Source organism: Poecilia latipinna, unplaced genomic scaffold (assembly GCF_001443285.1).
Source record: "Poecilia latipinna isolate Pla-1442-1.1 unplaced genomic scaffold, P_latipinna-1.0 Scaffold708, whole genome shotgun sequence".
Classification (NCBI taxonomy): domain Eukaryota; kingdom Metazoa; phylum Chordata; class Actinopteri; order Cyprinodontiformes; family Poeciliidae; genus Poecilia; species Poecilia latipinna.
The window spans coordinates 235,796-261,150 of record NW_015113324.1 but is presented as its reverse complement, the minus strand read 5'-3'; the positions used below and the strand labels follow the sequence as shown (position 1 = coordinate 261,150).

Genomic DNA, 25,355 nt, shown 5'->3' with positions numbered 1-25,355 from the left:
CATTTCTAATGCCGCCCTGAGAAATGGCCCATATGGACCTGTAGAACAAAAACCCCTCTGATTCAGGACGCCTGTGAGTTAGTGTATTGACTTGGACTTTTCCTGACATCAGCCAGGATTCCTTCCTTTTCCTTTCGCCGTTTGTTCTCCACATGCAGAGCAGATCAGTTTCTGAGCTCTCCCAGACTTCTGTGCAGAAGATCTCAGCCCCAACATTAAACCGAAAACATCCTACTATGGTGTGCGTGAGCTTGTTTCTTCTTGCTCTGTGAATTACATGGATGGCAGATGTACGGATGAGCCAGGGGCCCACACGGTAACCTGGACCTCACCTGAATATTTGAACATGTTCATGAAACCGAACAAAACATGCGACGACTGAACGTTACTGACTGAACGGCTGTCATGCGTGCAGCCATTCTGGATTTAAGCTTCCTCTTCTGTGTGTTGATCAATCCAGACGTTTATGTGGCATTTATCTTCAGCAGCCAAAGAATCCCTGTCATCTGGTTCGATGTTATGCAGTTCCTCATTACTCATCCTTGATTTCCTTCCAAGTAAGTCTATTGTTTTTGGTTCATGCAAATTCAGTGGTTGTTCCTGCCTTTTCTTGTTTTACGTCTGCAGCAGTGTGTGTCTGTGCCAAAACAAAAAAAACAAAATTGTAGTTGTGCACAAATTACTGCTGCATGAAAGTACAATAGAAGTGATTTGAGGGACCGCAACACAAATAATCATGTCAAAACATAAAGCACAAAAATGAATGAAGCAAAACAACTTATTTTCTAATTTCAAGGGTTTTTATGGGTTTCCTCTTCAGTCGGCTGCAACAGGACGTGTCCTCTTCAGGTGAGGTTCAAGGACTGAATTAGGCATGTGCAGACTGAATCTGTAACTTCGTGTAAGAGTTCACCCATCTACTTATCTATATTTTGTTAAAAATATATAAATACCGCCAAGCCTTACAAAGTACACAAGAAGATTTTGAAAGAAAACAATGAAGTCTGGAGGTACCTCAAGGTATAATTGTGTTGAACAATGAATGGATGGATAAGTTTGCACTTTAACAAAATAATCAAAGTTTTAAAATTAAAATGAGCATTTTGATGTCTTCAACATAGTTACTGTAAAGGTACGCACTGCTACGAAACATGACATTTGCTCAAAAGCTCTTTTGAAAATTATTTTTATTCAAATGCTTCAAATAACTTGATATTAGAACATTGTTCATCATTTTCCAGACACTCAATTCACAGTTGCAGTTCATGTTGCAAAAACAAACAAAAATTCACAGATATGTTTTAAAAATGACATAAACATGCATAATAATAATTTTAAAAAAAAACTCAGGATGCCTGATACTACATACACATATTCAGGAACAAATCAGAAATAATTATAAAAACAAAATCACACTGCATATATAAATAATTATAATATTATTTACAATAAATTATTTATTCTTATAGGAAAACTCAATCAACTATTTTTTGCATGATCTGTCGATATAATGCTTGAGGTCTTCCTTTGATTTCTTTTTTTTTTAAATAACCTAAAACATTTTCCTTTTTCACTTTGACAAAAAAAAACTTTAAGTCTTCGCTTTCGCTCACATTCACATCTTAAAAAAATAAAAATAAAAAAAATAAAAATATTAAAAAAAACAAACAAAAAAAAACAGCTCGACATAAAGCAAACAGTACTTCTAGATCCAGTCTCTGCTGAAACACGTCCAAACTTCACATTAAGCGCTCCAAAAGTCTCGGTTCCTCAGAAGCGACGCTCTTTTCTCTCTCCGCCCTTCAGCAGCTCTGCTGGTGCAGCGGCACACAGCTGAGCAGCCGCTGGAGTCCGGAAAAAACACCAGGCCGCCTGCGGCAAGATCTAAATAGAAAAGAAAAGAAAAGAAAAGAAAGACGTTTTGTCTTTAGATACGAGCTGTGCGGAAACTGCGACCCACGTACTACCAGGTATGTGTTGTTTTTAAGAGAGAACTGAAACTTACAGAGGCGGCGGCTGGACGAGTTGGGGCTGTTTGCTTTCCAGGTTGTTGTGCTCGATGATCTGGTCCCATTTCTCAGTGTCGATCCACAGAGCCCCCGAGAGAGACAGGCGGGCCTGGACGCAGGTGACCCAGCGGCACAGAGGGCAGGAGACGGTGTAGATGGCTCCCTGCAGGGTGGACATCTTCTCCAGGCAAGGGGCGCAGAAGGTGTGGTGGCAGTGGAGCACTCTGGGGACCCTCCTGGTGCGGGAGTACTCGTTGCAGCAAATGATGCATTCCAGTTCGTCGCAGGACATGGTGATTTCAAGAGATAGGAAGACAAAAGGCCTCCTGCTAAGAAAATAGAGAGAGAGAGAAAAAAAAAACTTTTAGACTTCACATGAAAAATGAATGTTTAGAACTGAGACACTGTTGACATAATCGCTATGGAAGAGACCGTAAAGTACTCACTTGTTCGGGTTCCTCTGCTGAGAGTTGTGTTCAAGGATAATGACTGACTGACTGACCTTCTGACTGACTGGCTGCTTCTTAAACGAAACTCTCCTCCCACTCGCTGCCTGAAGAGGCGGTCGCATGACTTACCTTTCCACAGAAGCGCCACCTGCCCAGAAGCAAACATGCTTTCTATGGAAATTTTTGTTTACAAGAGGCTTCAGAGTAAAAATGAAAACCTTTGTGGCTCAGTATAGATTCAGTCCTTTTTTTTTTCTTCTTCTTCTTCTTCTTCTTCTTCTTCTTCTTCTTTATAGAAAAAAGGCGGGAATCTTTATTAATAGATGATGTACTAGCAGACATCGTGTGTCTTTTCTAAGCATATTCTATGAGATTTTTATTAAACACCTGCACGGCAGGGTATTTATTTGCATTCAGTAGATGATCACACAAGGTGATCTTGGTGAAAGATCAAAGTGAAATAAATTGCTGTATTAGTCAAAGGTAAAGCGAGTGAATGCAAAAATCAGGTTTTAAACAGTGTTTCCATTCATTAAAACAGCTCTGTCAGCTGGACAGGCGTGCAGATATATTTGCTCTCCTGGTTGGCCACACAACCACATGTCGGTTTGAACGACTCTTCCGCTTCAGTTAATGAAATCATCATCAGAAAGCAGTAAACTTTGTATTTAACGTGGTTAAATTAGTCTGACATGAAATGAAAGTTGCTTTAAAAACCTAGGAAATCCATAAGAATATTTGTTCGCAGCACTGTTTGTATTTAGGCCAGCGGTGTCAAACTCATTTTCGTTTGGGTCAAACCAAGATCTTAAAAGCTCTTAAAGGGCCGGTTGTGCCAGAATGTATTGATAAAACCTGTTCACCAACTATTAAAATATCAATGAATTCTTCAAATTAAATAATAGTATTGAACATCTTTCCAATCCTTCCAGGCTTTCGTGAAACTTTTTATTTTATTTTTATTTATTTTGCAATAAAAATGAAAATGTTTGGAAATATTTGCAATATTTATGACGGTAAATGCGACTTTTTATTTATTGCTGTATAGATAATGGACTACAATCTGACATCAATTAAGGCTGAGGCAGCAGTTTAGTACAAATAAGGAAGTTTTTGACAATTTTTGAGAAAAATCTGCAAAGAACATGTTCAGTCAGGCAAACAAACATTCACTTGTTTTTTTTTTTTTTTTTTTTTTTAACCTTATGATTTAAAAAACAATCCAGTCCGGCATGACGTGAAGGTTTGTCTGTTGACTACATGGTTCGAGTTTTCATCTTTCAGGTCCGGGTTAGAGGCGTCATCATCATGAAAATCCACGAGGGCTTCCTGTTCGTTTACATCCAGAATATTCTCCATTTCACATGACAGGTTTCCACTGACAGTCTGAGTCATTTGGAGCATTTGGGAATCGCTGCGTGGCTGAAATTGAGTAGTTGAGCAACAGCAATTAATTCTAGTTGGAGCATGAGACTGCTGCGTTTCAGAATCCAAACAGAATAGAATAGAATAGAATAGAATAGAATAGAATAGAATAGAATAGAATAGAATAGAATAGAAACTATTGTCTCAGTGACCGAAAAATGGAACCACATTGACACAAAGATTACAACAAGAAAAACAGAAAGATAGTAAAGTACGGTAAGGTCAAAAAAGCAAGTCAAAAGGAGTAAATCCTGAACATTTTGTCAAAGCAAATAGTTCTTTAATTAAAAAATTATGTAGTTTTTTAACCATAAAATATCTATTTTCAAATACATTGCCAGCTAATGACTCGATTTGTGACGATCTCCTTCTATTGTGCGTGAACTCAAGCGTTGTCATCCGCAGTGTAAAACCTGAGCGCATCCCTGGAATCATTTTCATTCCCTCAGACTTTTTATGCAATAAATCATGCGTGCTCCTCAGTTACCTTCTTGTGAACTCTGTAAAACTGTTGCTGTACAAAAGAGTGCATTCTCAATTTATTCATTCAAAAATCTCCAGATTTCCGGGCTTCAATTTAATTTAAAATAAGTTTCAACTATGTTTTGAAGCCAACTTGATAAGCGACAATGATGGTTGTGGACAATTAAGTAATTTGTTATTCAAAAAATTGAATAGCTACAGAAATACGCAGATCGGTCAAAAACAACCAATCAGTGCCAGGAGGAGGGTCTTAGCGGTGTCAATCATGCTTGCAGCCTCCCCCCCTTGATCTCTGCTAGACTTCAGCTGCTTCACCGCAATGGAGGCCGCCATGAATGCTACGGCTAGTTAGCGTGGTGTAACATCTTACTACAAACAGAAATTAAGCACGTATAACGTTAAATGTCATCTAACCGGATGTACTAAATGAATACATTCAATTAACATAATACTTTTAAACCACAAAACAGATCTAAATCATTTTTATTATTTGGGTGTGTTTAGCAAAAATACAAGATTTTATTACTTTTTTTGTTTGTTTGTTTGCTTGTCTTCCACGCATGGACTGCTCACTTAGCAGCGTGTACACAAGCTGAGTGACAGCGCCAACACTGGTAGCTTTGGGAAGAAGTGGAGAAGCTTCATATTTTTTCACAGGTTATCTACACTGTCACATCATGGTCAGTGTTAACAAATATGCAAAAACTTTTTTTTTTTTTTTTTTTTTAAAGTTACATACCCCAGATTTAAAGAATGGCTTTCCTCTGTTTGCTTTGCCATATATAATTGGTGGACTTCTGCAAAAAATAAAATAAATAAATAAATAAATATTTATTTATTTATTAAAAATATTTATTTATTTATAAATATTTATTTATTTATAAATAAATAAATATTTATAAATAAATATTTATTTATAAATATGTTTCCAAAAAACATTTGGAAATCTTTTTCCAACATTTCCAAATGTTTGGAAAAACATTTTGGAAATGTTTTTCCAAAATGGAAAAACATTTTTCCATTTTGTCATTTTGGGGTAATTGTAGATTTTTAAGGAAAGATAAATTTAATACAATTATTTCCACATAACCTGGAAAAAAATGAGTCAGAGTTTACTTAATCAGATAGTCAGGTACTGACAGCCACAGGATGGAGCCCTGCCAGGAATAACTGAGGTGCATAATACGTTTTTATACCCTGAGGGGTTACACCTTAAAATGTGTATAAACAAGGGGGACAGGGGAAAAAAGCTTTATTACAGTAACTGATTAGTTTTGAGAAAAATGAGACTACAGTCAAAAAGCAGTTCAGTTTCAAACTCTTAGTTATAAGCCTTCATCTTGCACTGGCTGTAAACTTGTGTGCTTCAGTTCAGAAAAACAACAGCATTTAACCCGACGATCAAAACGGAGATACGTGAAGCATCAAGCCGTCACGTCTCCGAGATTCTGTTTCGGACTCACAACGTAAAAGCAAGAGGTTCACGTTTTTCATCGAAAAGCAGGCGAGGGGTTTAGTCGTCTCGCTCATGTCGAACCACCTTCCGCTTCCTTCCACTCCACATTGAGAAGCAAAACTTAGCCCATAGTTCTTTACAGGATATTTTCCAATTCTTGGTGCATTTTCTCAATTGAATTAAGCACTGCATTTTTCCTGAGCCATTCTAACACAATGATCTCCGATCCAAAGCTTCTCACCATTCCCCTCTGGTGAGCCTTAAGCAAACAATTTTATTCCAACTTTATTTTCACCTGGATAAACGAATGTAGTGTTCCACTTTTCTCGTGTTAAATCTTGTAGATTCACTTCTCAAGTCAATACAGGTGAGAAAGTATTAACATTTTTGCAAGGCATAGTTTTCAGACAAGAGCTGCCTTCCTTCTGCGGAACAGGAAGTTGGCAGAGCTTCACGTAACAAAAGAAGCTTTTGTGACACGCTTTTATGGGCTTATCAAATATTTTTATTTGTAGAAAAAGAAAGCGAAGACCTGCACTTGTTTTCTAACCTGCAACTATTTGCTAAACATTGACAGATATAGTTGGTGACAAAAGCAGATTCAAAGGGAGGTTTATTAAACGCCCCCGACGAACAGGGTATTTATTTGCATTTACTATGAAAACATACAAGGTCACACAAGGCTAACTGAAGCATGGAAATTTGGCCATTTGCTGTATCACTACACAAATGCACTCCCATCATCAGTCTCCCCGCTCTTTGTTTGTGAAGGTGCAGAGAAAAAGAGAATCATTTCCCCCCCCCCCGCTGAAGCATCAGATACGCAGTAGAACCATTTATTCTAAATTCAGGAGTAAATCATCAGCAAATAATGAGAGCCAGGGTCTTTGCCCGTGTTTGTACTGCGTGCTTCGCAAAATACAATGAGCTGGCAGTTTCTATAAATAGGACAACAAAACAAAAGGGGGGGAAGGAGGAGAAATATGTATATAATCAAAGAAAATTTTGATTAACAGAAATAAAAACGCTGGTTCCTTATTTGGACCTGGATAGACTGGCGCTATACTGGTCAGCTAAACCGATTTAAAAGAGAAAAAAGAAATAAAGTCTCCAATGTGTACCTTACACTCGTGGCTCATGGGTTGACTGGGAAACTCTTACTGGCATTTGACGACATATCAGCACATCAAACCCAATCCGTGCTGTTTACGGAGAGATGCACATTTATTAAAGCGCTGTTTTCTTGTTAAATCCTTCATTGTTCTCAGTTCTGAACAATGAAGGAGCGACCTGACAAAGCCAATTTGATGTAAAAGCACTGACAGCTCCAGGAAAAACCGGTTTATATGCAGATTTATCTCCATAGTTTGGATACTCGGCATGTCTTTCGATGTAATCAATTACAACAGAACTTGTTGGCCATCCATGCATCAATAATAACATTCCTCTTGGATTTTTAGCATATAATTTTGGTGAGAAAATAGTTTTAGCAAAAAAAAAAAAAAAGGAAAAGCAAACTGACAGTGATGTGATAATCCAAACCCGTGTGAGGCTCCAGGATTACGTCGCCTGTTAAAAGTAGGCCAGGTTCGTTGGAAACAGCTTCCTTTTGTACACGCCCCACAGAAAGACGAGCTGGCTTGTGAGGTGTGATGATGTGAAACTCATCGTTTCATGTATGGGAAGCAAAACGAAACCTGCTCAAAGCAAACCTATAACTTCAAGCATTAAATTATGCCTTGTGGGGCGCCTGAGCAGGAAATGCATGTCAGGCAGAGGCGGCTCCTTTTCTGTGGAACATGGAAGCACGGATGCTTCAACCGATTAAAGACGATACTTTGATGATTCAGGTGAATCATCTTTTTTTTTTTTTTCTTCGCCCCCAAACAGACCATATTATTTAGGACAAAATCACTTCTTATTTTAAAGATGGTGGGAATTGCTAAAATAGATTTTTCTTTTTTTTTTTTGTCACAACCCATGAGCCGAGATTGTTCCCAGGAACTCTATTATTAAACCACTGAAGCACAAAGTGGATTGCAACCGTTTTAATGAAAACTGCTCCAACCCCGTCCGCTTCCCAGTTCCTGCTCTCAGTCCAGCCGTTCTGGGTGGGGTGGGAGGTGGGAAGGGGTTTTAAGTTTGTTTCTGGTGAGGTCCATGGTGGCAGATGGTGCTGTGGAGCGATTAGAACTCAGGACTGAGCGTCTCTCCTCCACGCATCGACTGTGTAAAGTTTGGAGTCATTTGGAGAAGAGCAGGCGCCTCCTATCACTCCTGAGCTATGCTCCTCAGAACGTATTTGACTGTATAAGCGAACGCAGCGAAGCCTACAATCACGAACAGGTTGGCTAAAGCTCCTCCTAAGAGTCCATGGTTGCGATTTCCCTGCTGCAGGCCGGGGGCGGGGTTGGCGTCCCCCATGGGGACCGGCCCTCCGTTGAGGACCGGGAGGCCGTAATGAGCTTGCTGAGGGTCTCCATCAGGCACCACATCTGGTAAGGGGAGAGGCTGTGTGCGGGCACTTAACTCTTCTTGGACCTTCTGTTTCTGCTTAATCTCCTAGAGGAGAAAAGGAGAAATCGTTGGACAGAAGACGTAAGATTATTAATATTATTTTTTTTTTAAACAAAAAGGAGAAAGAGCAAATCTGTAAGAAATCTCCTCATGCTTACTTCTACCACATCAGGAAATAGCTCGCAGAACACTTTGTCTTTGAGGTTAAAAGCCAGGCTTTGGACAGAGAGCTGTCTTTTCTAGAAAAAAAAAAAAAAAAAAATAGGCAACACAAGAGGTCAGATATCCGGTTCAACGACGTCGATCTACAGTATTATTGTCATTCCAGATAGTTCTGCCCACCGTGTAGTCGGACGTCTCAATGCTGCCGAGTGTTGGTCCTTTTTCCACCATGAAACTGAGCAAACCCGTCAGAATTGTGCTGACAGACCACGCTGGGTTCCACGTATCAGGATGGAAGTCTGTGATGGACAAACATAACCTGTGCAAAAACACAAACATTTAGCAAAAAGATCTCCAACAGCTATATCCAGACTGGTTTCAATTTTTTTTTTTTTTTTTTTTACCTTGTGTTGCACTTGAACCTTCCGTTTGGCGTTATCATATAAATACTTGGAGGCTTAAAAGGAAATTCACGAGGAAATACGAGTTTTCCGTGATAATATCCTCCTACAAAAGACAAAAGAAAAGATAACATTACACAATAGGTGCTGTAGAAACAACAAAAGCACGAGTCAGGTTGAGGTGAGCAAACATCACGTGAATATTTTCTTCATTACAGATGTTTTGTAAGGATACATTACCTTCATATGGAGTTTTCTCAGGACCTCTGACTACATAGTGCCTGAGTGGAAATAAAAGACTTTGGTTAATCCGACTATTCCAGATTTCTGTAAGCTTCAGGTTTATGACCTGGAAAAAGAACAGTGTTTTCTTAAAAAAAAAAAAAAAAAAAAAATCTAAATTTTGGTCCTTCATTTAGAAGTATTGATTAAAAAAGTCTTTATCCCTCTGAGAGAAATTCTGCCCTCTGTCCTACTTATTCAAAGTTAAGAGCCAGAATACCAACACAACCTCTCAAACAAAAATACTAATCTTCTGATAAAATTTATTTTGTTTTTCCAGTATCATAAGGCATAATAATCTAATTGAAGAAATAATTGCTTGAACTATATCCCTCCGTGTGGCTCTGTTTACAAGTTTCTCTTCCTGAATTGAAATGCTGAGACTGTCATATTCAAAACATATTTCTTCAAAGTTCAATTTCAGTAACGCAATTCGCTCAGTTACACAGGCACCTTTATTTCTAGTAAAGAAAATTCAATTAGGTTATGATTCTGTAACACAGCAAACAGCTTATTCAGGCTTTATATAGTTTAAAAATATTTGTAAAAAAAAAAAAAAAAGAAAATCATCCAGAAAACTTTTAAAATGATTATAGGATTTAATTTCAACTGAACTGTAAAGCCGACGCTGTGCGAGCAAGGAAAGGTCAGCGAAGATGAACAGAGAAATTCACTGTTAAAACTCTGAGGACACATGTGAAAACTTTACTGCAAGGAAAAGACTGTAAAATATCAACACAAGCTACTTCCTGATATTTGCCAACTGGACCGTTTCAGTTTGGACAACACTTTGCTATTCCGTGGAAAACAGGCTGTTGACATACCACTGTCACGCTACATGGTTAAAAAAAGAAAAATACTCAGTTGTTGGTTTATTTGAAGCAACAATTCACGTACCAGGACAAAAGTCAGGGCTGTCAGGAGAACTCGTGTCTTTTTCTAAGCTGATTTTGGGTTTTTAAACACGCCACTTTAATTTTTTTCATCACTTCCAAGAACTAGATTTGACAAATACTGCAAATTACATGTCAATAAAAAAAAATGTAAAAAAAAAAATGGGTGTGTGAGACAATAAATAATATTTACATTTTTCCAAAAACTACAATAAGGTTAATGGGACAAAGCCATTTTAATATGAGAAACATAGAAACAGAACATTAACATTTTTCCATTTCTTACTCCTACTTACATTTTTATTTAAAACCCTAAATTGCTGCTGGTGAACCACTGACCTACAAGTTTAACTGTACGACTCCCAATAGTACCAACTAGACAATATATCAAACGTGACTACGACAATACAACAACCTGACGAGTGAGGTTTTGTTGGGAAATATTTTCTCTGAATCACTGAGCTGCTGCTTGTTGTTTGACCCATTTTCTAACAGGGAACCAGAAAGGTGCAAATAACAGTGACACATATTAAGTAGGATTAACATGTTGTCACATCATATTTGTCACTAATAATCCATTAACAAAAGCATGAGAGAGAACAAAACCAAATATTGATACTAACGCTGGGATCTCCCCATTTTCAGAAACCGCTCCCCGTGACAGAAAACAAATAAAATACCTCAATAAAGACGCCAACAGGAATGTGTGCATCTTCCCGGAGGACAATTACAGCATGTGGAATTACAGCCGGAACACCAGTTGCTACATGTGGTTGAAGTTTTGGGAGAATCAGTCAAGTGGCCGTGTGTAAAATACAGAGTCGATCTAGATGAGGCGTTCACAACTGGATGGTCCAATTCAGAGCGAGGGTCCTTATGCCCATGACTACTTTTACCAAAATTGACATAAGTTTGTACATTTGTACTAAGCAATTTAAAAACTAACAAAAATACTAGTAAATGCATCTTTCCCCATCAAGGTAAAAGCTTTGGTAGTTTTATTTTTTTTTGAAAACCATTAAAAAAAATTAAACAAAAATCAATCAAACTCTCATTCTTTAATTTCACATTTTAACAGTGGCTACTACTAAATCTTGAGAAAAAAATTTTTTTCTAAAAGTTATCCAAGTTTGGGAGTACTGCACTCTCAAACTGAAAGCTGGAAAAAAGCACAAAAATGGCTGATGTGTAAAGGTTGCTGACCAGTGATCTAGACTCAAAATGTGCAGTAAACATTTCCTACAAATTTGCATTTAAAAAAACTCTAGTAGTTTTGTGCGAGTTAAACATGAAGCACACATCCCATAAAAGCACAATCGGTTCCTGACACTGAGGTTGAAAACAAGCGTGTGCGTTCTCTCAAATATGCCAATTATAACTTCTAGCCGAGTGGTAACTTGTATACCTGGTAGGAAACATAGCTCTACCGATTCACGAGCCGGAACCAGTCATAACCTTGCTTCTGTGATGACTTTATAACATCTGGTAGCTGTGTAAACATTTTAACGAACACAACCTTGATTAATAATTAAACTGTTGACTATTTCCAAGCCATCTCCTCCTGACTTCACCCTAGAAAAAAACTGTACACCTGAGTAGTACAGTTTTACACCTCAGTTTATAAATATGCCAACAGCTTATTAAATTACGTTTATAGGTGTATTTCAATTGAGTTCTGAAGAATATTAAAGTCAACGTGGACAAAGTCTAAAATTTCAAAAAGGAGCCATATATGTACTTATAACAACAGGAATTACTGCCGAGGAAAAAAACAGAATAGTTATTTCTAATTTGCAAACATGCACTATTTGACCAGTGAGTGCATTTCAGGCTGTTTTTCCCCGCCAACAGCAGATCTAGTTTCAGAGCAACATTTATTTCTGACTTAATCGTCACAACAGTGATAATAAAGTCAAGGAAACAAACCTGTTGCAGTGACAACATGACCCACGCTGCCAGACCACAGCAAAGAATGCATTTCACCAGGGACTTTAAACAGGCTTATATTAGTTGTGCTAATAATGACAACCAGCTGACTGGACAGAAGTGCTGATCTCAAGTAAATTGTACCATCTGCAAATATCTGTTTATAAACACATTCGTTCCCCAGCATCTTCTGAAGAAATATGCTTAAAAAAATAAAAAACATCTTTCGCGGTCGTCTGCTCTTTCAGCCCAGTGCTGGTCAGCACTGTGGATGGAAATCTCACCATTCTAAGATGTTGGAGGGGAGAGGTTCTGCACAGATGTAAGGCACTGGGTCTTTCTTTATCCTGAGGTAATCCTGCTTAAGTCGCTGTGTGGCTGTCGTTGGAGCTCTCTTATTCCCGGTGTTGTTCATCTGAGATCAGAAAAAATAAAATAAAATAAAAATTCAGAATGAAAAATGTATATCTTACTCTCACTAATATACAAATTAGCTTAATAACATTCAAACACTTTTTGATGTAACAAAACTTTTGATAGCTTATTTTTATTTACCTTATAAAACCAACATTAGCATCATAATAAAAACAGAAATAAGCAGAAAAAAAGTCCTTGTTTATTTTAAACACACCTCAAAACAAACAAACAACAAAAAAAAGCTTACAAATTTCTTCTAGATCATTTATTGAGTGAAAACTTGTCCAAACTATGTTCCTGAAATAGCTGCATGGACAGATGGATCCGAGTCCAGCACAGAGATTATATATTGTATAACACGACACACTGAGACAGGTAATCAAGTTGTTTAATCTGAAAGGAGAGCAGTTCACTGTAGTTTGTCCCATCTGAGTGGAAAACATTACTACAGCAAAAACAAACCACAACATCCCAGTTAAAACGACATCCTTCAGCAGTTGAACTGAGTTCAGTCATGTGAATGGCAGAGGCTTAGACCTTCACTACTTCTTAAAGTTACCATTACACCCTGCAGATATAAATACATGCCACTTTAACAGAGCAGAGATAATTCTTATAATTAAAGTATATCATTTGGTGATGCATATTAGTATGAATATATTAACTTGGCAAAGACAAATTCAAAGAGTGGAAAGACTTCCAGTAATAACACCAGTTTGAGGTATGCTGCCTTCTGACAGAGCTTTCCTCTGACCTGATAAAGAATGATTATGTAAACGCTCACATTCTGCGCAGGATATTAATAAACTGTGATTTTCACATTAACAGTGATAGGTAATTTATTTTTTTCTCCCACAAGTACCCAGGTCAAAGCTGGCCAAATGTAAAATTGTACTTCACTGAGAGCAATGGCGGCAGTAACTGCTCCATTACTTGCTCAAGGACAGCATCAAAAAGTGAATTGTGTATGCAATTTTAATTCTTATGTAGCAATTAAAATTAATTTCAGAAGAAATGCAATTGTACTCTCTAGATATCTGAAAAATCTAAAAAAATAAAAAAAAAATTAAAAAAAAACTATTTCATTTCAACATTTTAGGGCCACAAAATATTGAAAACAGTCATTGCAATTTTACTGCTGAATATTGAAAACAGATGTTGAATTTCAATTATATAAATATGGGGATAACACTAAGTGAAAGTCCACCCAAATGACTAAAAATTATGAATATCATTAGCATGGAGGCAATAATTGTTTTATTGCAAAAATCGACACTGCAGGCAAAATTTAAATATTATGCAGTTCTGTTTGTAAGGCATTGTGACCTTTGTTTTCCATTAACCTAGTTGTTGAGATCTTGAAATAAAAAAATAGAACTGGAAGATAAGAGATTTCAGATAGCTGGACAATATCATCAATGATAACCATCAGAGCGATTATAACATATTATGCAATTTCATAACAGTCTTCCATTCCCACAAAGCAAATATGAAACTAAGTATTGCTATTCCATCACATGACTACATTCGAAATGTACTTTTCAACCGCTCACGTATTAGCCGTTTAAGTGAAAATGAGAAATGTGCCCTTCTACCCATTGACCTACTATAGTGGCCAAACAGCAAACTAATGAGTTATACGTGGTCTGCAACAGTGTGTAAAGTATGACGAGAACATTACCTGATGAACAGGACCGTCTTAACTCAACTTACTTAGCTAGTGCTAATCCGCTAGTTGACGTGCTAAGTTAATATTGAGACACTGACAGATCGATAAGTTAGCCAGATCTATGTGGAGCAGCTGTTTAATCACGAACTGTAAACAAATATTTCATTTACAAACCACAGAAATATACCAAAATTTGTTGACAACTCGTGAAATCACAGTATATACTGTCTGTTATAGCTGGTGAACTTCTCCCGGCACCAGCCTCCAGCTAGCAAGTACAGCCGTTAAAAAGCTGTTTCCAGTACCGTAACGCTAACGGCTAACGAAGGCCGTTGCTACCTAGCTTTAGCTATCAGCTGTCATTAACAGCTCCCATACAGACGAGCTGCCACAACGTCTCTCATTTTTTCCCCTACCAGTGGGTGTCTAATGTCGACATACCTCTTCAGAGACTCCAATGAGAATATTTGTTCGTGGCTGGGCACGAAATAAAGACTGTTGTTTTTGTTGTCAAGCCTCCACACCGAGAAGACGATGACACCAACGTAGCTTTAGCTAACGTCACCAGCAAGAACAGTTGCACTTCCGGTTTCTTTCTTCTCGTTGAGAGGTTCTTTAGTGTCACCAGCTGATGTGGAATAATTCGCCATTTAAACCTTTTTAAAGGCGTACAAAATGTGGTTGGCAAATATAAACTCCTATTTATTTTAGGGAATTACCATTAAAAACTGCAACTTGTCTGACTTCAGCATTGTTTACCTCATCAAACAGCTGGCATGCCTTGTAGACAACACTTTTATGAAGGTTCATTTACCAAATTTAAACTTAAAACAGACTGAACAAAATATTCACACAAACCCTGAAATTTGCTTCTTTTATTTCATTTCTACCCTATTCATCATAGAGTATGAATATTCCAGCAAAACCATTTCCAATGTTCTTTAAGCTTTCTTTTATTTTTAGACATCAACAAAAAAAGATGATTAATGGTTAAATTCAGGTTATAACAAAAAATCTACTGCATACTGATTTATATTTATGTTTATTTCATATCATTTTGATGATCAGAGCTTACAGCTAAACTCTGACACAGACAAACTTTTCAGTAGACTCACAATTAAACAGCTTTTTGTTCATTTTATGATTTTATTTTAATCAACGGAGAAACTGAATTTTGGGTTTTCATTATCAGTAAGCCATCATCATCATCATCATCATCATCATCATTTCACCTTTTTGAATTAAATAAACTTTTTAATATTATTCCAATTCATTGGGATGACCTTGAGATTTTGGCATGGCCAACACCCAGACTTAATCTCATCGAGAAAAATATGCAAAGCTGAAACCTCATGGCTTCCTTCACCGTTGTTTTTCTTTAAATTATACGAGACAACAGTCATTTCTCATCACATTTGAGCACAAGCTTGACTCATTGCTGACAACAAAAGAAAAACATCCACACCCATTTCATCAGTGTGCGAATTCATTTGCCAAGCAGAGAAAAAAAAAATAAATTAACATAGAAAATGAGATGCCAAAGATTAGAGATGCAATTCCACATACTGAGAGTGCAGAGTACTGTGCAAAAGCTAGATTTATTGCCTCCTGAGTCCTTTAAATATTTAACCATGTATTATGAGCTACCTTACTAGAAAAAACAAGAGTCAAACAATGTAAGTAATATGAAACATTCAGTTCAACTGCTTCTATTTTAACACATATTGACTAAAGAATGGGCATCAAAGAGATGGTCTGTCGGTCACTACAGCTTCTGACAAAGGCTGAACTGCATGCTTCTTCTCCTCAGCTTCTCGGGCTGGAGAGACGCGAGGACAGAAAACTCGCGAAAGACATCAGCACTGGAGATGCCACCTGTAAAGGGAACATTGAAATCAATGCGACACCATGGAGACCTAAACACTTTTTTTTTTTTAACCTTCTCCACATATGTTTCAAAGGCCATAAACCCAGCAAGTAATAGATAAACCTCTCTTCAGAATTCAGGAGGAAATCCCCGAAAATATTTACAACCACCTAAAGAGAAAAAACCCACAGAGCGTAACGAAGTGAAGTTTGCCTTCCTTCACACATATAAGCTTCATGTTTCAGCAAATGTAGAGCTACAGAGAAACGAGTAGTTGGTGACACCCATTCTTCTTTTATCAGCAGCTCAATTGATTTCCCATGAGAAGTTCTCATCCTGCTCTTTCTTACTTACCAGTGACCTAAATGTTTGTGCCATTTTGACTGGGTTAAACCTAAAATCAGAAGTGATTTCACAGTAGGCAGAATATTTCACATTTTATGGGGGAACGACGTAACATTTCAATTTAACGCTGGAACATTCTGCTCTACTTTATCTTGTTAATGATAGAGCTTTCTCTCTGAGACTCTAAGTAAAGGTTGGAGAGGGTGCACTTAATAGCCTTAACAGCCTTATAAAGTGCAATGCAAAAATTCATCCAGCTTTTTTCACATCTTGTCACATTTCAACAACAAACTTAATTTTTTTTAATTAAAAAGGTATATGTTTGTAAAATGTAAGTAAAAGGCCATGCTTTTTACTTACATGTTTTTTACTTGATGTTTTTTTACATAGAAAAAAAAAAAAATCCAAAAGTGGGAATGACTCTGAAGAGGGGGTGCTTACCGTAAATAATTGTGCAATCAATCCGCTTCGAAAATAAGTAAAAAGAGTACTTTTTGTGAAAGTAATATAAGAAGAAAGAAAGCCCAGATGAGGCCATATTTCATCCATGAAACATGGTAGTATAGCAGCATCATGCTGTGAGGTTCCAATTCTTTGCCAGGTAATGGGAAGTTGATCAGAGTTAATCAGAAGATTAATTTAGCTAAAAGCATAGCAATTGTGGGATTACAACTGTTTAAATGCTGCAAAAGAAGCCTATGCCCATCTAAAAGAACCTACCAGTATTCGTGAATGTCATCTGACAAAATGTGAAAATGTCTGCAGAACATGAACGGATTTGCAAAGCACTCCAAAGACTCTCCATGAAGAAATGTTCAGGTAAAGGATCTGCAAACCAAGGCATCTGACCAATCACCCCCCAAATCACCAGATCAGAAAGAAAGATCCCACTCGCCCTCAGACGGTCCAGATTGCTTCACTCACTCTATCCCGAACATCCTTGTGTTTATCTTTCCTGCTGCCTGTGAAAACCCCTGTGGCAACAGAAGCAATGAGTCATGGGTTATTTCCACACATGGACATGTGTTACATTTTTGGTGTAAAATGAAAAATGAGTCATTTATGAGATATCTTTCAGAATGGAGCTAAATAAAGTCTAACATTAGTAGATAATTAAAGGAAAATAAAAACATTTTAGATTTGAATCCGAGTGTTCAGATTTGGTCTTAAAATGTGAAAAACAAACAATAAATTCAAAAGTAGGAAGTGATGCTAAAGTTTCTTTCAGCTTCAAACAAACATAAAATCCACCAAGCAAAACCAACAAAGAAAATCTTATTTAAACTGGAGTAAACTTGAGCTACATTTCTTTCTATTTTAAATCAGTTTGTTGTGTTTTTAGAGTTCGGATTAAAACTTGACATTCATCTTTAGTTTTTCAGGTTCAACTTTTTTTTTTTTTTCCAAATAAAAATACTTTATAGTCTTTTTTTAAGGTTCATTTGTACTTGTTAAACTTGAAAGCAACTTTTCCCGGCAGCAATTGTGGGGTGAGTTTACACAGTTTAGTGGGAATTTTATTTCTTTGAATAAGTCAAGTGATATAAATAATTTACTGTAATAAAAAAAAACAACACACACAGGCAAGATCTGATTGAAAAAAAAAACAAAAAAAAAAACAACATTCTCCCAACACCTTTAATCGCTGAAAAATAGTACTAAGATACTATATATATAGATTCATATAGATTTATGAAAGTGTCATGTTGGGAGGACGTTGCGAAACAACAATGGGAGCAAGAAGCAGGAAGCATGGATTAGTTTGTCAGGGATTTCAGGTTTATTTGCATTGTTTTTTGTTTTTTTTCCCCCTTAGTGCTTCTAAAGACAAGCAGTATTCCTAAAATATTCAAATGTAAGGAACCAGAAGAATGCCTCCATGTACTTTAGAAGTGATTTCCATCTGACATGTGTCTTTTTTTTATACATAATACAAAGACAAACATAAAACATCATCAGTTAATCAGATTCTGTGTTAGAATGCTGAGAGGCAGCCAGCTGGCATCAAGATAAAATACACACCCAAACTATTTACAGTACATTTCCTTTCGACGGTACCTTGAACCACTCTTAAGTCAATACACACAAATGGACACAAAACATTTAATACTTCCTTGAAGGCGGCAGCGGTCACAGTAGGCTCACGCCGCCCATTAAGTCTGGCTCTACTCGAAGTACACTCAACTATTGCATCTATCAGGACTTCTCTGGAACCTCGCTCGGAGGACACCAACAGTGTTTTCTACCTCTCTGCTGCTTCACAGAGCAAGGCAGGACTACTCTGTATCTACACGTTCCCTTTATAAAAGTCTTTGGCAGAGGAAAATAAAAGCACAGCTGTAGAAAATAGAGAAGGAAACCACCGTGATACAGAGACACAGAGGCCACAGCCTCGAAGCTGTGGGGATGGTGGAATGGCACAGATGTGCAGAAAGGACACCGGAGACCAGCGGGCTCTCATGATGGTGCATGCTCGTTCCACAGGACTGCACCACACAAAGTCATCAGATTATCGAAAGAAAATTTGTTCATCATGCGTTAGAATGCAAACGATGCCGAACTCCCCCAAATAGTAATTCTGGCAAAAAGCATACATAGAATATCATAAGAACTGACCAGAAAGGGAAGCCTTTGACCACACAAGGTGCTCTGTTATCTCCTCACATAGGTTAACATACATGAGTATTTACAGGAAGTTGGAGGTCTTTTCATATACAGTCTCTCGAGTCACTCGTCTTCACTACATGGCATTAAACAGAAGAAGGTGGAATGGAAATGGAAGTGAAGATACAGTGCTCTGCAACAGTATTTATACCTGTTAAAACCTTTCATTGTTTGAGACAAACCAACGCAAGGTGGCATGTGTTTCTGGGAATTGGATGGAAAAGAACGATTTAAACTTTTTTCTTGCAAATAAAAATCAAAGAGTGGGGTACATTTGTATTCAGCCCCGCTGAATGAAATCCAAAAATAACTATTTTCTTCAGAAGTCATCTAATTTGTGCTATAAATATACCAGTAAGTACTTTATTCTCAGTCTAAATACTAAGCTGTTCTTTGAAAGAGCTCCATGGCTATGGTTGCAGAATCTGACATGTGACTTGTTCACTCTACAAATTTTGACTCTTCTAGAAAAGTGGCATGAAGGAATCCATAGCTGCGCCAAATGAAGTCCTAACTTCAGCTTACCCACACACCTTACTACATATGGGAGAATCAGTAAAATTGTGGAAGATTGTGCAAAATAGAGACCAAAACGGAGCCCTACACACACGGTGCCAAACACTAAAAACCACCCCGAATGCACCAATTCTACTGCATGGTGATGGCAGCATCATGCTGTGGGGATACTTTTTTTTTTTCCAGCAGGAACATGGAAGCTAGTCAGTCAATGGGAAGATAGAAGGAGCTAAATACAGGGCAAACTTGGAAGGAAAAAATGTTACAGGCCGTAAAGAGTTTAAATTGGAGGACGTTCATCTTCCAGCAGGACAACAAACCTTAAACCTGTAGCCAGAGCTACAATGTGGAGGTTTGGAAAGTGTATATTCATGAGTTGGAATGGCCAAGTCAAAGGTCATATCTGATTGGGGAATCTACAGCAAGACTTGAAAACTGATGTTCACAGACTGAGTTTGAGCTGTTTTGGAAAGTTGGTAAAAACATAAAACCCGAAGATGCAACTGCAGCGAAAGTTAGTTTTGCAAAGCATTGAGTTAGAGCTGAATACAACTGCATGCCACATCTTTAATATTTTTCTTTTTAACAAAAATAATAATGATAACAATAATAATAATAATAATAATAAAAACACTTGATGCAACATTTTCCTTCCCTTTCCAAACATGCACAATGTTTTGTTTTGGTCCATCACATAGAATCCCAATCAAGCAGTTTGATGTTCATTGTTGTAACGTCACAACATAAGAAAGAGGTCGAGGAGTACAAGTACTTGCTGCACAAGTGCACTGTAAGCTTCCTGCTCTGGTTTTTACAAATCTTTTTACAGTACTTTTTACAAATCAGTAAATTAATGGCTGCAGTTCCACAGTTTACTCAGTTAAACAAAATTTCAATTCAAAAGCTTGTGCAATTTAGCAAAAAGCATCATGTCTCCAGATACCAAAAAGTTTATTAACTGCAAATTAAGGCTATTCCCTATCTTCTCCCAAAAATTCAGAACTTTGGGATTAAAATGACAATCATTATATATATGTAGACAGGAACTGCATTCCAGGATGAATTGCACTGGTTCTCTGGTATGATAAATAATAAGAATAATATATATACATATAAAAAAAAGCACTCGCATAGACATAATCTAGACATGAACAATGTAAAACAAAAAAAAAATAATAATACTTTATTATGGGAAAAGTGCACAGTTTCTTTCAATAATATTAAAAAAAAACACATTTAACTCTTGCTCTCCTGTTCACTCACTCGTCATATGTCGTATCTTACACAGCAGACCAAGGACTCTTCTTCTTCTCCACAAGCCCTTCAGTATCGTTTTTTTTTCTGTCACAGTAAACTACCCTGGTACCTCCAATGTAGCTTCTCAGTTGTCATTTATTAATTTTTTTTTTTTAGTAGTTGAACAGATACCATTTGTAACCTCATGCCACAGTACACAGTTTCTAGTCCTCTAAATACGATTATAGTTACATCTCTGTTAAAGAAGAGATGGGCTGAATGGGATGTCACGCAGATGCTCTGTATAGATAGAGAATGTGGAAGATTAATGCAGCTAGATCCCCCCCCCCAGACGTAAGCGCCAGAAATCAACTCAAAGCGCGCAGCGTTCGGTGAACTCAGAAGATTAACCCTGTTAGTACCACGCCAAAAAGCAGAAGTTAGCTTAAGTGTATGTAGTGTGGTCAGCAACAAGCATGAGTGGCGCCAAGAAGTAACAAGCAGGAAAATGGAGGTGGCGTCTATATAGTCAGTAGAGTTAGACAGCTCCATCAGGGGTCCCGCCCACTCAGTCCCCCCACCCGTCGGCAAGAAGTTGCCTGTAAGATCTAGATCTACAGTTGACTTGAGATCAATGTCTAGGGGCAACTTCAACCCAATCGCCTCTCAGTCTGGATGAAAAAAAACAAAAAAAAAACAGAGTTTATGCTCCCAGGTAAGGAAGGGACCACTAGCTCTCGTCTATGTTGAGGCAGATGAATTCCTGGATGCACTTCCTATACTGCTGCTCAGTGGGGCTGCTGCTTGGATATTGACCTGGTTGACCCAGCGGAGCCTCCGCCTCGCGCATCTCCTCGTTCATCCGCGCCAGTCGCAACCTGGAGGAGGGAGGGCGGGGGAGGAGGTGCAGAGGGGCAGAAAGAGACAAAGGGGTGAAAGAAATGGGTTAAAAACAGATTAAGAGCAAGTGCAAATAGACACACAAAGGGAGGAAATGATTGGCGATGATATGTGTTGTATCACGCAGGAAGGCTTAAGTGGAAATTCAATTTTAACGGTGCGGCCTATAGGAGAAATACCACAGATCCAGAAACGTGAAGCAAAAAGTATAATAAATTATCAAACTGGTTTAATCTAAAATAGAAAAGCAACAATTATTCCTGCTGCTGCTGCTGCTAAAAATATAACATACTGATGATTATAGCTGTGGTAGTATCTCATACAGCAGTTTAAGGTTAAATATAATATCAAATCAATTGAAAGTTTCTGACAGACTTAAGAAATCAGTTGTGGGGAAAAAAAAACTAGTAAAAGCTAATTGCTACTAAGATAAAAAAAAAAAATCAGTTCTTATGATTTTAAACATATTTAACGACCCATTAGTAATGTGATTGTGTTGTAGTGTTTTTAATTAGAGGATTCTAGAAGCCTATTAAAACTGATCAGTAAAGACGCTCAATTTATTGCAAATTCAGTCACAGGGTTAAATGAATCTTTTGTGGTAAAAACTCACTCACTGGTGCTCAAGGCAGCTCCAATAATAGAACAAGTTAAACCAGTTTTTCAATAAAAGAGTCCTATATTTTGAATTTTGGCAGAGAAGTATATTGCAAGGAGAGCATTTCTTTCTACTACTGCTAAGTTATGACTTTGGTGCCGAGAGATCTTCCGCTTTTCAGTGAGTCTGTGTCTTGGTGCGAAAACTCGAAGTTCTAGCACCAGTTTAGCTACAGAACAGGTTTGGTGGGGAAAACCCCCATGAATAATTCAGGCAGTAGCAGCAGGTGATTACTAATAAAGCACTTGATGATTGTAATTCCTCACAGCGTGACGATGTCTGCGTTGGCAGCCTGGACAGCGATGCTGAGGGGGTCGTTGCCCTGCTCGTCCACTTCCGTCTGTGATGCTCCTCTCTTGAGAAACAAACACACCTGACTGTACAACAGAGGCAGAAAGGGACAAGAAGCCCATCATTCCCAAATACATGGAAAAAGGAACAACGGAAGAAGCTTGGCGACCGATTTGTCACTGAAATCGGTGTGTTTTATCCACCCTCCTTCTTTTAAATGTTTACAAACACTTCATAGCTATTCCCCAAAATGATGCAAGGTCATGAGAGACAATGACTAAGCCAACTGACAGACTTATGATTCACGGTTCAAGTGCTACATGCCGACTTTGAGAGTATTGCCACACTGAAGACGGACCAAACAGGAACGTTTTGAATCTCCTGACGCAAATGTAATCTGGAGAAAAAAATTTTCACGAGCAACAACAAACACCACGTCATGAGCCACCCACTAGTTTTTGGAAACTTGAGTCTTTCCTGAAAGCCATCGGACATTTCCTTTAAATCCCAATCTTCTTATTACACACACTGGTGTGTGACGCATAGGTAGTTATTCCTCTGAAAGCCTCTTACCCAGTGTGGCCCATGTAGGTAGCGTGGTGAAGCGGGCCCCTGCCTCTCATGTCTCTCTGGTTCACATCGGCTCCGTTCTGGAGCAAGAACTCACAAGCGATTAAAGAGCCCTGGAAGACAATCAGACAGAGATGCCATTCACTTTGTGGAAGCTAATCACTTATTAGCCAACATACCCACAGCCTGACTTTAAACAGTATTTGAGACCAAAAAATGGAGGGGAAGTCATTGTTCTTTGTAACAATATTAATAAACACACACTGATAGAAGTGAAATTTGTCAAAACATGTTTAAATTCAGTTTGTGATATGTAATAAAGATGGTAATAAAAACAATTACATTTCAACTATTCGTGTTCTGGCAAGTAAACCAGTTGTTTAAATTTTTATAGCTAAATGTCCAGTTGTCTGGAACTGTAAAAAAGATGCAAATGAGTCACAGTTATACCGGAATTAAAACTGAAACTCATTTTGTGATGTAATACAATCTAAGACAAAGGCCGCTATCAGATAAAAGCGGATGTAAAAACCACAATGTTTTCTTTTATTGTTTTAGAAATGTATATATTTTTATATGATAGGAAATGGAATGAAGCATTGAAAGCCAAATCTTTCTCTTGACATAATTTTCAGTTTTCCATATTTATACAGAATTAAAAAAAAACAAAAAAAAACTATAAAAGTAAATTCCATTTACAAACTTTTCAAAACTACGTAGGAACCCTGTTTAATCCCGGATACGCTTTCAAATGAGAAATGATGATACTGACACCTAAAAAATCACAAAACACATCCGCTTGATAACTGCGAGGCGTTACTGGACCAAACACAACAGATGTTGCGCCGTCTTCCATTTAAATCACAGCGTCTGCTAAAATATATTTAAGTATGTTTCTATTAACACTGAGCCTGCAGACAGTCCAAAAAGCCTCTCACCCCGACCACAGCCTGTATGAGAGCCGTTTTTCCCTCCTCTTCTTCGTTGGTAGCGTGCACATCAGCACCGTGCGCCAGTGCCTCTGCCATCAGGGGCAAATTGTGGAGGCGAGAGGAGCGATAGAGCAGCGCCCCAGGATGCAACTCCCTGGGATCCTCGGGATCCGAAGACCCCTCCTGTTCGATCTCCACTTCCCCACTGGAGGACTCCTCCGACTCCTCTTCTGTTAGTGAGCAAACGAATAATGGCCATTAAAATTTAAATCGTATAAAACACAAAATAAATAGTGTTCAAGCTCCCTTTTACTCTTCTAGATGTACAAAAAAAAAAAGATCAGTGATCAGATTCGGCCCTTTTTCAGCTTTATCTTATATTTTATCTTCATCTTATACATTTTTTGTTTTGTTTTTTTCTTCCTTAGCTCTTTCCTTTGGTTTGTTGTATTTCCTTCTAATTCATGTAAAGCCCTTTGAACTGCCTTGAAATATGCCATATAAATTAAATTACCTTCCCTTTATCAGTCCTGACTACCAACCAAAAAGTAAAAAAAAAAAAAACGGTATATTTTTCTGACCAGTGAACACACCATTTGTAAGAACTGCTAGGTAGCTGTAAAACACTAAAAGCTAGTTTAGAATGTCATCTCTATATGAATTTGTTTTTAACTAATTATTCTCTCACGCAAACAGTGTCACATTCGCCTTGCTCACATACGATAACGAACGAACACTCACAGCACGAAGGCTAGAAATAATATTTAAACATTTCTCCTTCAGTTATAGCTCTTAAATATAAATCCTAATAACAGACGGACTCGTTGTACCTTCCTCCGTCACAATGCCAAACACGAGGATGTCGGTGCTGCCGTCTGTGCTTCCTCCCAGGCCGCTGTCGCTGCTGAGACCTGCAGGGCCAAGCATCGCCAAGCCACGGACACGTTAATCACTACACACGCACAATTTCCATCTCCTAAGCAAAACCCAAACAACGCGCTGGAACTGAATCGCCCAAAATCACTGCAGTTGATGTAAGCAAAGGCGACGGAAATTTTCTTCTCTCTACGTTAATATTATCCAAGTTGTGGACTTACTGCGAGGACCAGAGCCGGTGTCAAAGTAGGAAAACAGGGAGTCCAGCTCGTCTGGGCAGAACAGGGAGTCCCGTCGAAATTTTGCTGCGGGGGCTGCAGATAAAAAAAAAAAAAAAAAAAAAAAAAGTTAAAAAAAGGGGGGGGGTTTTTTTTTTTTTTTTTTGTTTTGGGGGGGATTTTTAAACCTTTT

General features: G+C 37.9%; 3 protein-coding genes and 2 long non-coding RNA genes across 8 annotated transcripts in view; 1 reads left to right on the top strand and 4 right to left on the bottom strand.

Annotated features, from left to right (window-relative positions):
• Nucleotides 1–1,783: 1,783 nt before the first annotated feature.
• Nucleotides 1,784–2,647, bottom strand: LOC106955136 (RING finger protein 223-like). Of its 3 annotated transcripts, none has more exons than XM_015045127.1 (3): nt 2,456–2,647; nt 2,006–2,338; nt 1,784–1,884 (listed from the first exon to the last, which is right to left on the bottom strand). In XM_015045127.1, exons 1-3 carry the CDS (start codon nt 2,578–2,580, stop codon nt 1,803–1,805), a joined length of 540 nt encoding a protein of 179 aa, XP_014900613.1. In that variant the 5' UTR covers nt 2,581–2,647; the 3' UTR covers nt 1,784–1,802. The 3 variants fall into 3 exon arrangements, with proteins under 3 accessions (XP_014900613.1, XP_014900614.1, XP_014900616.1); XM_015045128.1 differs by having other exon boundaries at nt 2,006–2,335; XM_015045130.1 differs by having other exon boundaries at nt 2,006–2,332.
• Nucleotides 1,878–2,353, top strand: LOC106955137 (uncharacterized). Its single transcript, XR_001426509.1, has 2 exons — nt 1,878–1,970; nt 2,095–2,353. It is a non-coding gene; the product is annotated as an uncharacterized LOC106955137 (long non-coding RNA).
• A 5,207-nt stretch (nt 2,648–7,854) lies between the features above and the next one.
• On the bottom strand, nt 7,855–14,698 carry ube2j2 (ubiquitin-conjugating enzyme E2, J2 (UBC6 homolog, yeast)). Its single transcript, XM_015045122.1, has 7 exons — nt 14,531–14,698; nt 12,288–12,418; nt 9,143–9,183; nt 8,906–9,008; nt 8,682–8,820; nt 8,498–8,578; nt 7,855–8,384 (listed from the first exon to the last, which is right to left on the bottom strand). Exons 2-7 carry the CDS (start codon nt 12,416–12,418, stop codon nt 8,094–8,096), a joined length of 786 nt encoding a protein of 261 aa, XP_014900608.1. The 5' UTR covers nt 14,531–14,698; the 3' UTR covers nt 7,855–8,093.
• A 253-nt stretch (nt 14,699–14,951) lies between these two features.
• Nucleotides 14,952–17,684, bottom strand: LOC106955133 (uncharacterized). Its single transcript, XR_001426508.1, has 2 exons — nt 17,226–17,684; nt 14,952–15,964 (listed from the first exon to the last, which is right to left on the bottom strand). It is a non-coding gene; the product is annotated as an uncharacterized LOC106955133 (long non-coding RNA).
• A 1,624-nt stretch (nt 17,685–19,308) lies between these two features.
• LOC106955129 (arf-GAP with coiled-coil, ANK repeat and PH domain-containing protein 3-like) overlaps nt 19,309–25,355 on the bottom strand; it is a 62,004-nt gene continuing 55,957 nt past the window's right edge. The window contains exons 19-24 of one of the 2 annotated variants that reach the window (XM_015045116.1): nt 25,166–25,258; nt 24,899–24,988; nt 24,075–24,298; nt 23,140–23,249; nt 22,542–22,652; nt 19,309–21,595 (exon numbers count right to left, since the gene is read on the bottom strand). In XM_015045116.1, the coding sequence (XP_014900602.1) occupies nt 21,448–21,595; nt 22,542–22,652; nt 23,140–23,249; nt 24,075–24,298; nt 24,899–24,988; nt 25,166–25,258 (776 nt within the window). In that variant the 3' untranslated portion in view covers nt 19,309–21,447. The remainder of the gene's footprint in view (nt 21,596–22,541; nt 22,653–23,139; nt 23,250–24,074; nt 24,299–24,898; nt 24,989–25,165; nt 25,259–25,355) is intronic. The other variant, XM_015045115.1, reaches the window with a different exon arrangement.

Excerpts from the sequence above, each read along its gene's own strand:
- LOC106955136 (XM_015045127.1), bottom strand. The coding sequence starts at position 2,580 with ATGCGACCGCCTCTTCAGGCAGCGAGTGGGAGGAGAGTTTCGTTTAAG. Across the intron at positions 2,339-2,455 it reads CAGCAGAGGAACCCGAACAA|CAGGAGGCCTTTTGTCTTCC; the intron begins GTGAGTACTTTA and ends CTATTTTCTTAG. Across the intron at positions 1,885-2,005 it reads CTCGTCCAGCCGCCGCCTCT|ATCTTGCCGCAGGCGGCCTG; the intron begins GTAAGTTTCAGT and ends TTTTCTATTTAG.
- ube2j2 (XM_015045122.1), bottom strand. The coding sequence starts at position 12,418 with ATGAACAACACCGGGAATAAGAGAGCTCCAACGACAGCCACACAGCGA. Across the intron at positions 8,821-8,905 it reads AGGTTCAAGTGCAACACAAG|GTTATGTTTGTCCATCACAG; the intron begins GTAAAAAAAAAA and ends GTTTTTGCACAG. Across the intron at positions 8,579-8,681 it reads TTGAGACGTCCGACTACACG|AAAAGACAGCTCTCTGTCCA; the intron begins GTGGGCAGAACT and ends TTTTTTTTCTAG.